The 12,837-nt window shown below is 33.7% G+C and overlaps 1 protein-coding gene across 1 annotated transcript; it reads right to left on the bottom strand.

Annotated features, from left to right (window-relative positions):
* Positions 1-1,303: 1,303 nt before the first annotated feature.
* LOC118040409 (probable disease resistance protein At4g27220) lies at positions 1,304-12,553 on the bottom strand. The gene is made up of 8 exons (XM_035047336.2): positions 12,478-12,553; positions 11,729-11,813; positions 9,368-11,636; positions 8,503-9,262; positions 7,116-7,748; positions 6,934-7,000; positions 1,567-1,704; positions 1,304-1,473 (listed from the first exon to the last, which is right to left on the bottom strand). Exons 3-8 carry the CDS (start codon positions 11,623-11,625, stop codon positions 1,304-1,306), a joined length of 4,026 nt encoding a protein of 1,341 aa, XP_034903227.1. The 5' UTR covers positions 11,626-11,636; positions 11,729-11,813; positions 12,478-12,553.
* Positions 12,554-12,837: the final 284 nt, after the last annotated feature.

A 12,837-nucleotide genomic window follows, 5' to 3' on the forward strand; every position in this document is an offset into this window, starting at 1 on the left:
TTTTCTTGGGTTTGTCACCCATACAATGAGATCATTTTTCACACAATTCTTTTGTTTTGGTTAAATGAGGTCGCCAGATGGGATCTCGGGTAGCTTTGGTTAAAGGGAATCGCCAGATGGGATTTCAGGTTAACCGAGTTACGCATATTTCGTTCCAATTGAATGAGGTCGCCAGATGGGATCTCATGTAGCTTTGGTTAAAGGGAATCGCCAGATGGGATTTCAGGTTAACCGAGTTACACAATATTTTCGTTCCAGTTGAATGAGGTCGCCAGATGGGATCTCAGGTAAACCCAATGTGTGGGCAGGTTGCCCGTGAAAATAGACTATTGGGAGAGTGTGGGTCAGTCGCCCGTGAAAATAGACTAGAGTGAGTATGTGTAGGCAGGTTGCCCAAGATAATGAAATCATTTTCCTTTTGTTTTCTTTACAAAGCTTACTATGCAAAATTTTGAGGATTTTCGCTTCGTAAGCATTGTAAAGAGGGGGCATCTGTTGCTACCCAATTTTTGACCCATGTTTTTGATATATTTTCAAAAAATCCAAAAATAGAGAAAAACAATGAAAATCAAAAAAATATGTTTTTTTTTAATATATTTTCGTCCTTTTAGCATTTTCAACGTCGTCTAAAAAAAGAATTTAAATTGTTAAAATATTTTCAAACGCGTTCGACTTTTCACGCGTCATTTTTAAAATCATTGATTTTCCGCATTTGAGTCGAAGTTGATATTGCTCGTTTTCAAAAAATACAAAAAAATAAGAAAAATCAAAATTTACAAAAAAAAGAGTTGAGGGACCAAGTTGAAAAACCTAGCAAAAGTTTTGCCTATAAATACTGGTTTCCAACACTTGCAAAGGGGGGGTTAATTTTGGAAACACCAGAAAAATACAAAAAAAGAAAAAACCCTAAACCTATCTTCTCCCCCCATTTTTTCTCAAGGCAGCAGCCCCCACCCTTGACATTTTTTTTTTCGAAACCAGCCAAACAACCCCTTCCCCCCCGAAACCGCCGCTCATTTTCCTCCTTCTTACAGATCAGCCGCCGCCTCCTCCAGCTTGGAATTTTTTTCTCTGCACCGTAGCCCTACCTTCTTCTCCCTCAGTCCCGCAGCCTTTGGTTGGGACTTTCCCGGGCATCTCATTTTCTCTTCCAGCCTCCACCCTCACTTCAACCTTAAGCACCGAAACCTTCCCCCACACCATTTCCGATCTGCCCCTTTTCCCCCGTCGGCGGCCCGTTCATCCTTTCAGCCCACAGACCAGCGGCTAGGCCAGCATCACCGAACACCCCCATCTCCACCGATCAGAGAACGGGCAGAGCCGTTCTCCATTTTCGCAGACCCACGGTCTCTTTCTTCGGCCAACCAGCACCAGACCCTCTCCATCTCGGCGGCGCTCCTCTAAGCCATCCACAGCACCGCCACCGAACACTCCTCAACCGGATCTGCAACCAGCGAAGGAAGAGAAACAGATCTGCAAAACAAGAAAAACAGATCTAAAAAATCAATTAAAACCGACTGCTTGTGGTGCGTTTTTGTTCTTGTTGCAGGCGACGGCCACCCTCACCGCCGATGGACGAAGACAAAGGAGAAGAAGGTGCTCCCGATCCACTGGTTTCCAGCCTTGTCGGTGGCGCGTGAACCCACGCGCCGCCACTGATTTCTGCCCCAGCAACCTTCCCGCCACTGTTCCCGAGCACTGTTCCTGAGGATTCCAGAAAATTTAGGATGTTTTAGGGTCTAGTTTGTAATTTTAAATGGTTTGATGTAATTTTTTTATTTATTATTGAATTTTTATTTGTATTTTATAAATATGGATGTAAAAGGAAAAGAAAAGAAAAAAGAAAAGAAACAAAAATAGTGGAAGTGTATGTGTGTGAGTTTGTATTTTGTTTTATTTATTTGTATATATTTTTAAATGATAAAATTGCAAATATATTAAAGAAGAATTTAATTTTTTGATCGGATCACGGTTAAGAATTATTAACTTATATATAAGTGATATTTCTAATTTCCGATGAAAAGACAATTATTAAAACTTCTTTAACACGTCAAAGCCACGAAGTAGCTTACCTCAGGTAGGGTGCGTTAGGGGTGCTAATACCTTCCCTAACCACAACTAGTCCCTTACCCGCGAATCTCTGACGAGATCAGTACATCTGGTTTCCTAGTAGCCCGAAATCAATTACTAGGTGGCGACTCCAACGAACCAAATTCAAGCATACAACAACGAGACGAAAAATCACCAGTTGATGCCGCGCGCTAATTTATTTTTGGGGTGCGACAAGAAGCATATGCTGTATAGGAAATTGCCACTTTTATGGGTAAGAATAAGAAGCATACTATAAGCTAAATTTAAGTTATATTGTGTATTACTTTTATAATTTGATTTTAAGTTATTTTTCAATTTATGAGTATTACTTTTTCAATTTGATTCAAAAAATTCCCTTTATTTTCTAACTCAATTTTCTCAATTTAGAATAGGCCAACAGTTGACAACATACTTGTGTAAAAATTAATTAGGACTGGTCTTGTTTACTGAGTTCATTTTTTTTAAGTCATTTGTAGCACAAATTTGCTAATGGGATTGTCGCCATTTAATCAGCTCATGTGTTGTGTAGGCCTGTGAATGTTTCTTTTTTAAACTTTTATTCTATGTTGTGATAATCAAATGGTTTTTTAAAAATTCACAAATCAAATTAAAATATTAGACCGTGTTTAATTAGTATTTTAAGTTAGAATAAACAAAACACATAAAAGACAAAAATTTATTTGTTGAAGAAAATGAAGATAGTTACATAAAATAAATTGTTTTTGAAATAATTTTTTTTATGAATTTTTATATTCTTAAAACAAAAAATATATGAAAACATGTCTTCTCCATTTTCACTATCTTTATCCTTTTATATTCTAAAATAATAGCTAAATACTATCATCAAGTTTAACAGTCTCCCCCTCTACATAGGGAATGGGGCTTGAACCTATACTATTGGAGTATTGGATGGAGGAGAAATACATTCCTCATTTTTTCTATCAAGATAGACATATCTTGACAAAAAAATTGAAGTAGAATTTCTTTTATCGGGTTTCATGAAATACTCCACTCACAAATATTTTTACAGGAAGAAAGTTAGATAAATATCTTTTAGATATAAGTCAAATAAATCTAATTCTAAAATTAATTTGGAGTAATGAATGTTGGTGGAGGTTTTTTTGGTTTTGTTATTTGCAGCCCAAATTACCTAATGAACCATTTTATAAGCGCATTTAACATGTAGGGGTGTGGGTGCTTGTTTTTACTCAACTTTTATCTTATTTTATGATGTAATAATCAAATACTTTAAAACAAATTAGGAATCAAATGAAAAAATAGTTTTGTTGGTTATATTTGGTTAGTGTTCAAGGGACGAGAGATACAAATATATTTGTTTAAAAAATAAAAATAAAAATAAATATATATTTGTGATAATTCAGGAATAAATTTTAGTTAAATTATATTTGATTAAAAAAATAAATATACAAATTAATTTAAGTTTTTTTTTGATGTTTTACTCAAGAAAAAATTATATCATAAGCTAAAATTTAATTGTTTTTATTAAAATAAAATTTTGACTCAATTTTATAACAAATCTTGATTTAAGTCAAAATTTAAATTATCTTTGGTACGAGTTTTTACTAGAATTAACTTTTGATTTAAATCAAAGCTTATTACAAAGTCAAGTCAAAATTTTGATTAAAAAAAAGTTACATTTTTATCAAACATGTTTCTAAATTAAAGGCTATTTTAACTCTTTTTTGTCACAAATACTTATCTATGAAAAAATAACTTTTGAAATATAATTGAAAGTCAAAACTCATAATTGAAAAAATATGCCAAACATATTCTTATTTCTTGCAAATATATACTTATGAATTTTTTTAATTAAAAAACAACTTAAATTAATTTGTAAATGTCATACCAAATAGAACCTTAGTTTATGAATTTGCAACAACTAAATATCTCATAGTATTTAAACCATAGTTATTAAACCCGGCCCGAGGGTTGACCCGGCCAAGGAACCGGGTCCCGAGTTTTATGGGTTAACCCGGTTCAACTTGGGTCAACCCGGAAAGTTTTTTAAAAATAAAATATTTCATATGAAAGAAATCCATGCAAATATAAGTTATACATATTGTAAACAATGAAATTTAAAAGAATATTTTTTAAAAAAATTATCCCATATTGAAAAGATACTATATTATCCTTTTAAGTTGAAGTATTTAAACCAAAATTTTTTTTATCACATATTGAAAAAACATGATTTTTTTCTTGGGAACATAAAGTATATATACTAATGGGTTTCAAATTCCACATTGAAAAAACATAACTTTTTTTCATGAAAACATAGAGTATATATATGAAAGAGCTTTCAAATCCTTTTAAGTTGAAGTATTTAAACTAAAAGGTTTTTTATCCCACATTGAAAAAACATGATTTTTTTTCTTAGGAACATAGAGTATATATACTAATGGGTTTCAAATCCCACATTGAAAAAACATAATTTTTTTCATGGGAACATATATACAAAAGGGTTTCAAATCCCAAATTGAAAAGATACTATGTTATCCTTTTAAGTTGAAGTATTTAAACCAAAATGTTTTTTTATCCCATATTGAAAAAACATTTTTTTCTTGGAACATAGAGTATATATACTAACGGGTTTTAAATCTCACATTTAAAAAAGAAAAAAAAACGGGTTTTGTCCGGGTCGTCCAGGTTTGGCCGGGCTGTTGCCTCATCCAATTTTTTATTTAACCTGGCCCGGTCCAGCCACCGGGTCGACCCACTGGGCTAGGCCGGTTTTAATAACAATGATTTGAACGTGGAACTATACTTTGACTTGATTGGGGTTGACGTTGCTCCTACTCTTGGGACTAATTAACAAACTTTTACATGTATTCTTCTACTCTTTAGCTGCCGTTTGAGCTCTGAGATGCATCAACCAGGCCTTGCATCAAGTTATATATATGATTGATCACTTAAAGCTGTGTTTTGGCATCAATGTTACAGATACACTCAAGAACACCTAACCCTGGAGCTGCATTCATTGAAAAATACAAAGCTTATTTGGCAAACTTTGGGTATGATCCAAGCAAAATCAAGGACACCCCACAAGATTGTGAAGTTATGTCCAACAGTAAGCTTGCTGCCATGATGTCCATGTCTTGATGGGATGCAAAAGGCACTTACAAATGAATTTCTTGATCTAGAAGTAAGGATCTCTGTCCAATTTACAAGCGTGTTTGATACTTTGAAGAAGTTACTGGAGCCAATTCATATGATAATTCACAAGGTTTTTTTTTTTTTTTTTTTTTCCGGTGGAGAAGGTGCTTAAATGGAGACATCATCCTGTTATACGCCTCTTGCATTGGGTTCCTATTTTGGTTTAATTTTTGGCCTCATGACTGATGATGTTGGATTTAGTTTTTTTTTCAACAATAGAATTGTGTCTATTAAATAAAAAATGATTTATTTTTTAAATAAAATAATACTATAATAAGTATAAAAAATGAACTCTTTGCTTTTTAAAACTCTATTATTTTATTTTTCTTCAATTAATCTTTTATCCTTCTCGCCATTGTTTTGAGATAATTACGTTTATAAATTTAGTTTGCTGTATATTCTTGTTTGCGTTGTAAAAAATAAAAGATTGAAAAGACCCAAGAAAAACTATTACAATCAATTGCAAGCACTTGAAGGCAGACAATAATTTTTTCAAGGCTAGAGGATTTATCCTTTACTCAATTTACATCATGAAATTTTATATCCTGTCAATAAATTTGTAAGTTGATTTTTTTTATATATTCATTCACATGTATTTATATATCCATTTAAAAACCATATTATTGTACAGTAACACATACACACTAATTAACCAAGGGACTTGCTATATATAAAAACACAAACTTCAAAAAAAAGAAGTTATTTTTAGTTTTTCTCAAAAAATTAAACTTTTTTAAAACAAAGTGATCTAAATATATGCACACACTTGTACAAGTAGAATGAGTATTATAATCCTAAAAGATGTATCTTAACGAGTCAGATTCTAAGTTTGCTTTCTAAAAGTCACTGGTTCGAGTCTCACAAACCTCAGGGCTACTGGAGACTTACATGGTCGTTAATTTCAGAGCCCGTGAAATTAGTCAAGGTACTCACAAGCTGACCCGGATATTTACGTTAATAATAATAATAATAATAATAATAAAATGGTTATTATAAGTGCATGTGTTTGTAAAAACATATATATAGTGTTTTACAACAACATTTATTCAAGATCTTAAGCATCATTACTAGGCCTATTTCAAAACCACATAAAGAATCGTAATAGAAACAGAACATCAAAATCACAGAAAAAAAATGGTGATGAGGCAAGTACACAAGTCTTAAAGCCATTAGTTTGAGAAGGAAGGAGAAAGAAAATCCACACATTAAACAATAAGCACCCACAAAGGCATTATTTCTTGAAGGTTCACACAGCAAACACATAGATAAGTCAATATTGTTCTTTTGCGAGTTCTATTAAATTACAATACAAAGCCATATTGTATGTCATTGCCAATAAAACAGTGGAAATCACTTCCTCGAATTAAAAAACATTCACAGCACCACAGCTCAAAGACATGAATCTCCGTTAAATCACCAAATGTCGAGGTGATCATGTAATAGGTAACCAACCAACCTGATGCAAACATGAAGAACAACGACCATCAAGGCATATTGCATATGATGATTTAATTCAACCATTTAAAGTTGGAGGAAAAGGAGAGAAGATAAATAATTGTCATATTACCTTCAAGAATTAATTATTAGCTTGTTTTTCAAATTCTAATGCCAGACTTATCATCTGACTTAATCATCATGACCACCTCCATCCTCGTCTTCTTCCTCTTCCACCTCCCATTCTACAAGTGGTGGTTGGCATGAAGAAACCAGTTCTTGAATCCTCAGCTACTTGAGATACCTGCAAAACCGATTCAAGCATGGCATACACATTCTAACTTGTAAGTCTTATTATTGAGAGAAACAAGAAAAAAACACTAAAAGAGAGGTAAGAAACCAAGTCAAATAAGCAGCACCTCTGATTGAGCACTCATTGAACCATTTGTTCTAATAGCAAATTTTGTGGTCAGCTTTAGACATTCATACACCTCCAACTTCTCCAAACGAGGGAATAAGAAATCATGACACCCAAGACTAAAGCAGACAATGCTTGGTAATTCTTTTAGAGACAACTTTTGCAGATAAGGGAGCACCATCTTCTTCTCGACATTAACTGGTGAAGCATGATCATCCTGCCCAAATACTCCCACTAGTTGAGAGGATTCACTTACTTTAAGTATTTGGAGCTTTGGGAGACCTGAAGTCATGGCTACTAGAAAGAGACTCTTCAACTTGTTGCATCTTCTGATTTCAAGTCGACACAAATTGGGGAAGCATAAAGATTGGAGATCACTTCCTGACAATATTTGATTCTTTTCATCATCATTATTCTTAGCAATTATTTGCTCCAAATCCTTACAAGTTGATATCTTTAGAACTTTCAGTTGAACTAAACTAGGAATCATGATGTCTGTAAATACATATCTCAGTCTCTTACAGTTCCTCACCACCAAAATAGTCAAATTGCTCAGCGGGAGAACTTTCCATATACAGCTCATGTTAGGTTCATACACAAAGTACAAATATAACTTTTCCAAACGTGTTAACCCCTGCATCAAAAGAAATTAAGGGTACAATTTGTTAGATATAATTACTGTTAATGTTTATGCAGTTTGGGACTATTATTTTATATTAGTTAAATTAAAAGCAATCAAGAAAAAATTCTACTTATTAACTTAAAAAATAGTTTTTTTTATAATTGATTTATAATAAGAAAAAATTATGACATTGACCAAAAATAAAAATATAAGAGAAAATATTTTTTATCTTACATATTAGTAAAACTTCTTGTATGTGTATATAAAATAAAAATGCTTTATTGTTGATCATTTATAATTATTATTTTTTCATATGAAAAGGTGAAAAAAATGTAAAGAAAAAACATGAAAAAATATAAAAAATATATGTTTTTCAAACTCAATACAAATTTGTTGCTTTTGAAGTTTTTTAATGAGAAAGTTTCAATTTTTCTTCTTGACTCTAATTGTTTAGAAAATTGGATAAAAAAAACCATTTTTTATTAATTTTTTGAACCATCTGTCATAAGTTGCAGCAGTGAAACAAAAAACTCAATATTCTCAGATGAAGCTTTATCGTCCTGTCCAAATACTTTCCATTAATAGGCGAAAGAGCCTCAATTTCAATCCTTTTAAATTCAGTGGATGGCTAAAGGATTTGCTAGCATGTATACATTACTCTAGTCTTAGAAATCTAAAGGAAGAAATAAGAAATTATCACGATGTATTGAATTTGACAATTTAAATTTAAAAGGAAAAAATCAGGGGAGAAAAATAAAGGACGTACTTGTAGTTGTGCCAACGAATTATCCGATTCTTCGTAGCCTTGAATTGTTAACACTTGCAAAGAAGGCAAATGGGCAGTAAAACTCTTTGGACCAAAAAAGCTGCAACTTGAAAGAGACAATTTTGTTAGCTGAGGGAAGTTGATGATTCCATCTCTAGTGAGTGCATCTCCTTCTCCACTATAAAATATTTGCTTTAAATTATAAGCAAAAGAAATCATCATATGTTCCAGGTTCAGAAGACTTGGAGACACGGAGACAGGGAAGACATGTTCCAGTTTATCACATTCACCTATAGAGAGAGTTTGTAATTCTGGGAAGCGAAGAGACTTTGGAATTATTTCCCTGTCACCACCATCTTGTTCTCTGATAAGACGCTTCAATTCATCACATTGTTTGATCTGTAGTGTTTCCAGATGAATAAGACTTCGAGCGAGGGACGGTGTGAAGATAAATGTCAGTTTGTTAAGAGACAACAACTCCAGATAAATAAGACTTTGGAGGCTGACATGTCTAATGGGCCCCTTCCATATACATTTGAGCTCAGGTAAATCTTTCAACTGTAACGTTGTTAAAGATGACAGTAGCGGCAGCTCCTTCTCCTCGTTAATTCCTTCTTCAGCCTCATCAAATTCAAATACCTCTTCCAATGATTTGCAGTCATAAGTTTTCACTCTCCTTAGATTTTTCAAAGCTTGCCGCCATTTTGCTGGAAACAGAGTGCGAATATCCCCACATTCTTTCACTTTGACATATTCTAATCTTTGTAAGAAGTCCTTTTGCGACCCATGGCCATGGGAGGTCATCTGATCAGAGGACAATACTATATTTCTTAAACCTTCCACTCTCCAAAAACAAATATGAGACACGGTAGGAAACAACTGCTCAAATGTCTTTGCATGTAAGGATGTGGCGCTTATATCACCCAAATATAATCTTGTCGAGGTTGGGTATTCTTTATCGAGTTCTGAATACCAATCCCCTAACACTATATCATATTTGAGCAAGCTGGGAAAAACAAAATCTCTGGGAATGCATTCAACCTTCGGTATCTTCAATGATAATACAGCTAAATGAGACAGCGAACTTAGTTCTGTTAGGCTTGCATTGATTCCTTCTGTGCTGTCACATCCAACAACATCCCATCCCTTGAAGCTCTCATCCCCAATCAACAGTTCTTCTAACTTCTTCAACCTTGCAATCAAATTCACAGGAATCCTTCTTAGCAATTCACAACCTGTAACGTCCAACAACCTTAACTCCTTGAGCTCCCCAATTTCATCAGGTAATTCTTCAATGGAGTCGCACCACATGAAAACAAGAATCTTAAGTCTTTGCAGCTTTCTCAACCAATTGAGGTCCTTGCATTCACACCTTCTCAACAGCAAAGTCTGAAGGTTCGTTGAGAGTTCAAGTGATTGCAATGACAAACACCCTCCATGTAGAGACAAAACTTCTATTGCTTTCATCCCATCAAAAAACCTCTCTGGAACATTCAAATCATCATCCAGTTCTAATAAAAGAACTTTGAGCTGTGGACACACCAATTCTTCAGGAAGTTCTGCTAGTTTATTGCCCATTAACGAAACTACTGTACAATCTTCAAAGCTTTTATTGCTCAATGGCCACTCCTTCAACCCAAAGCCAGCCTTTACCATGAATCCGTATTTTTCTGATGATGCTATCTGAATAGCAACATCACGAACCAAGTCATGCATTTTCACATATTCTTCTCTTCTAGTTCCTAACAGCATACAACAAGCTTTGAGGGTTTTTATCTCCACATAAACTCGTTCCCTTGCATCTTCAATGGACTCCGCGTCTTGATGTAACCCGTAGTCAACTGCATATCTCGTCAAGTCCTCAATTGGAATGTTGTAATCTTCTGGAAATAAACAGCATAGCAAGAAACATAACTTGGTTTTCTCGTGCTTCAAATAATCATAACTCAACTTAAGACATGCATATGCATTTTTTTGTTCATCAATTTGTTCCATGTGCTGAAATTGAGAGTTTTTGAGCTCTTTAGACGCTACTTCCCACTCAACAGCAGATTTATCTCTTAAAGCCCTTCCCACTGTCACAAGTGCTATAGGCAATCCTTTACATTCTCTCGCAACCTTCTTTGCCACTGTGTTCAAGGTAGAGTCCTCATCATGTAAACCTGCATTGATTTTGAATAAAGCCCATGCTTCATTTTCAGATAAGAGACTTAACAATACTTTTTGCTGGCACTCCATATAAGAACATATATCCTTAAGACGTGTTGTTAGAAGAATTTTACAATCCCCGTGAGCATCACCAAATGGGATCCCTATCTCTTCCAGGTTAATAACTCTCCAGACATCATCTACAATTATAAGAATCTTCTTTCCCTGCAGTCTCTGCCATAATCGATCTGCTCTCCCTTTTTTACTTTTCTCGTCAAAACGCAGACCTAAACTATCTGCCATTTGATCCTGAATGTCTGTGACATTTGGATTCTGGGACACCGTGGCTATCAAAACTTCATCAAAAAGACGCAACTCTTTTGCTCTCCTGCCTACTTCTTTCACCAGGGTGGTTTTACCAACCCCTCCCATGCCGTACAGTCCGATCATATTAACACTGTCATCTTTGAGAGCTTTCATAATTTGTTCAAAAGCTTCTTTTGATGATTCTGAGGGTGTGAATCCCTTTGATGGAAGAAATTCTATGTCTTGAAGAGGTGCTTTGTGGGACACTGTTGGAAACTTTTTGCTATTTTCTTCAAGGTTTCTCAAAGTCTCCGTCTTCTTCGCCAGTGCCTTGCTTAACTTGAATTGTCGTATCCAATTTGGACACCAAGTAAAGCATTTGCCATTTTTTCCCGTTTCATTTTCCAAAGGATTCACACCTTTGATTTCGTTGTTTGCATCCTCCAGCCATTTGTTGACATCTTTCGCAATTTCTTCAGCGTTCCTTTCAGCAACTTCAACAGCCTTTTGCAAACGATCTAGTGTCAAAGCCAGGTTCTTCTTTTGTTCATTGAATTCTTGAACAAAATTGTTGAAACAGAACATGTAACGGAACTGCCTTATCGCTGGTTCCACCAAGAGTTCTGCTATCTTAGATACAATGGATTCACCAACACTTTCAATAGCCATTTTCCACCAGTCTGAAAATCAGAGAAATAAGGATACCGACTATGAGAGTGAGACATTACAAGTAAAATAGGCATTGAGAAAATGAGAATAGGAATTTTATTACCTTAATTTGGGAAAATATGTGCGAAAGGCAATAAAATAGCGGGAGGAACAAAAGGAGAAGACCTTCAGCTCTGTATGGAATCCAGCTTCAAAAGCAACAAGGCAAGGAATAAGTATACCAATGAGCAATTAATTCCTTGTCCCCTCATCTGTAATATCTTTAAATTAATTTGTTATTAATTTTAAATTGTCACAATGTTGTTAATAAATTGTCATCAGTATTGTCAATAAATAAAAACTCTATACATCAAAAGTTATAGTTACACGCTAATATTATGAATTCTAGCAAATGAATGTCAAAAATTGCATTCCTCTATAGGAATATTCATAAAGATATGCATATTACAAAAAAGTATGCAAGCTGTAAAAATTTATTTATAGACTTAAACAAGATTCAAAGAGTTGAAATATCTATTTTGATTAGATAATTAAAAAAATGGTTTTATTAAAAATATTGATGTCCCTTATGTTTATAAAAACTTTAATTGAAGTTGAGTCATTTTTTTGAGTGTTATATATAGATGACATGTTTTTAATAAGAAATGACATATCTTTACTTCAACTAGGAAAGATTTGGTTCACCAAGAATTTTTTTATAAAGAACATGAGTTAAATAATCTATATATTAGGAATAAAGATTTATAGAGATATATCTAAAAGGTTATTTGGTTATCCCAATTCACACACACACACGTACACACAAAATGTTGAAATGATTTAGCATGAAAGAATTTAAATGAGAATACTTACCTATTTCACATAGGATTGGTCTCTCCAAAAACATATACCCTAAAATATTTCAACATTTAGCATGAAAGAATTTAAATGAGGATACTTATCTATTTCACATAGGATTGGTCTCTCCAAAAATATATACTCTAAAACATAAATTAAGAGAGAGGATTGAAAGGATTCTCTATGCTTCGACTATAAGATCCATTATATATGAAATATTATATACAAGATCAAATTTATCTTATATTTTGATCATAACGAGTAAATATTAATCTAATTCAAGTGAGGATCACCAAAATAGTTAAGAATATTATTAAGTAGTTAAAAAGAACTAAGAATTTCTATATAGTCTATGAAGGAGATGAACTGGTAGTT

The sequence above is a fragment of the Populus alba genome, chromosome 1, assembly GCF_005239225.2.
Source record: "Populus alba chromosome 1, ASM523922v2, whole genome shotgun sequence".
NCBI lineage: Eukaryota > Viridiplantae > Streptophyta > Magnoliopsida > Malpighiales > Salicaceae > Populus > Populus alba.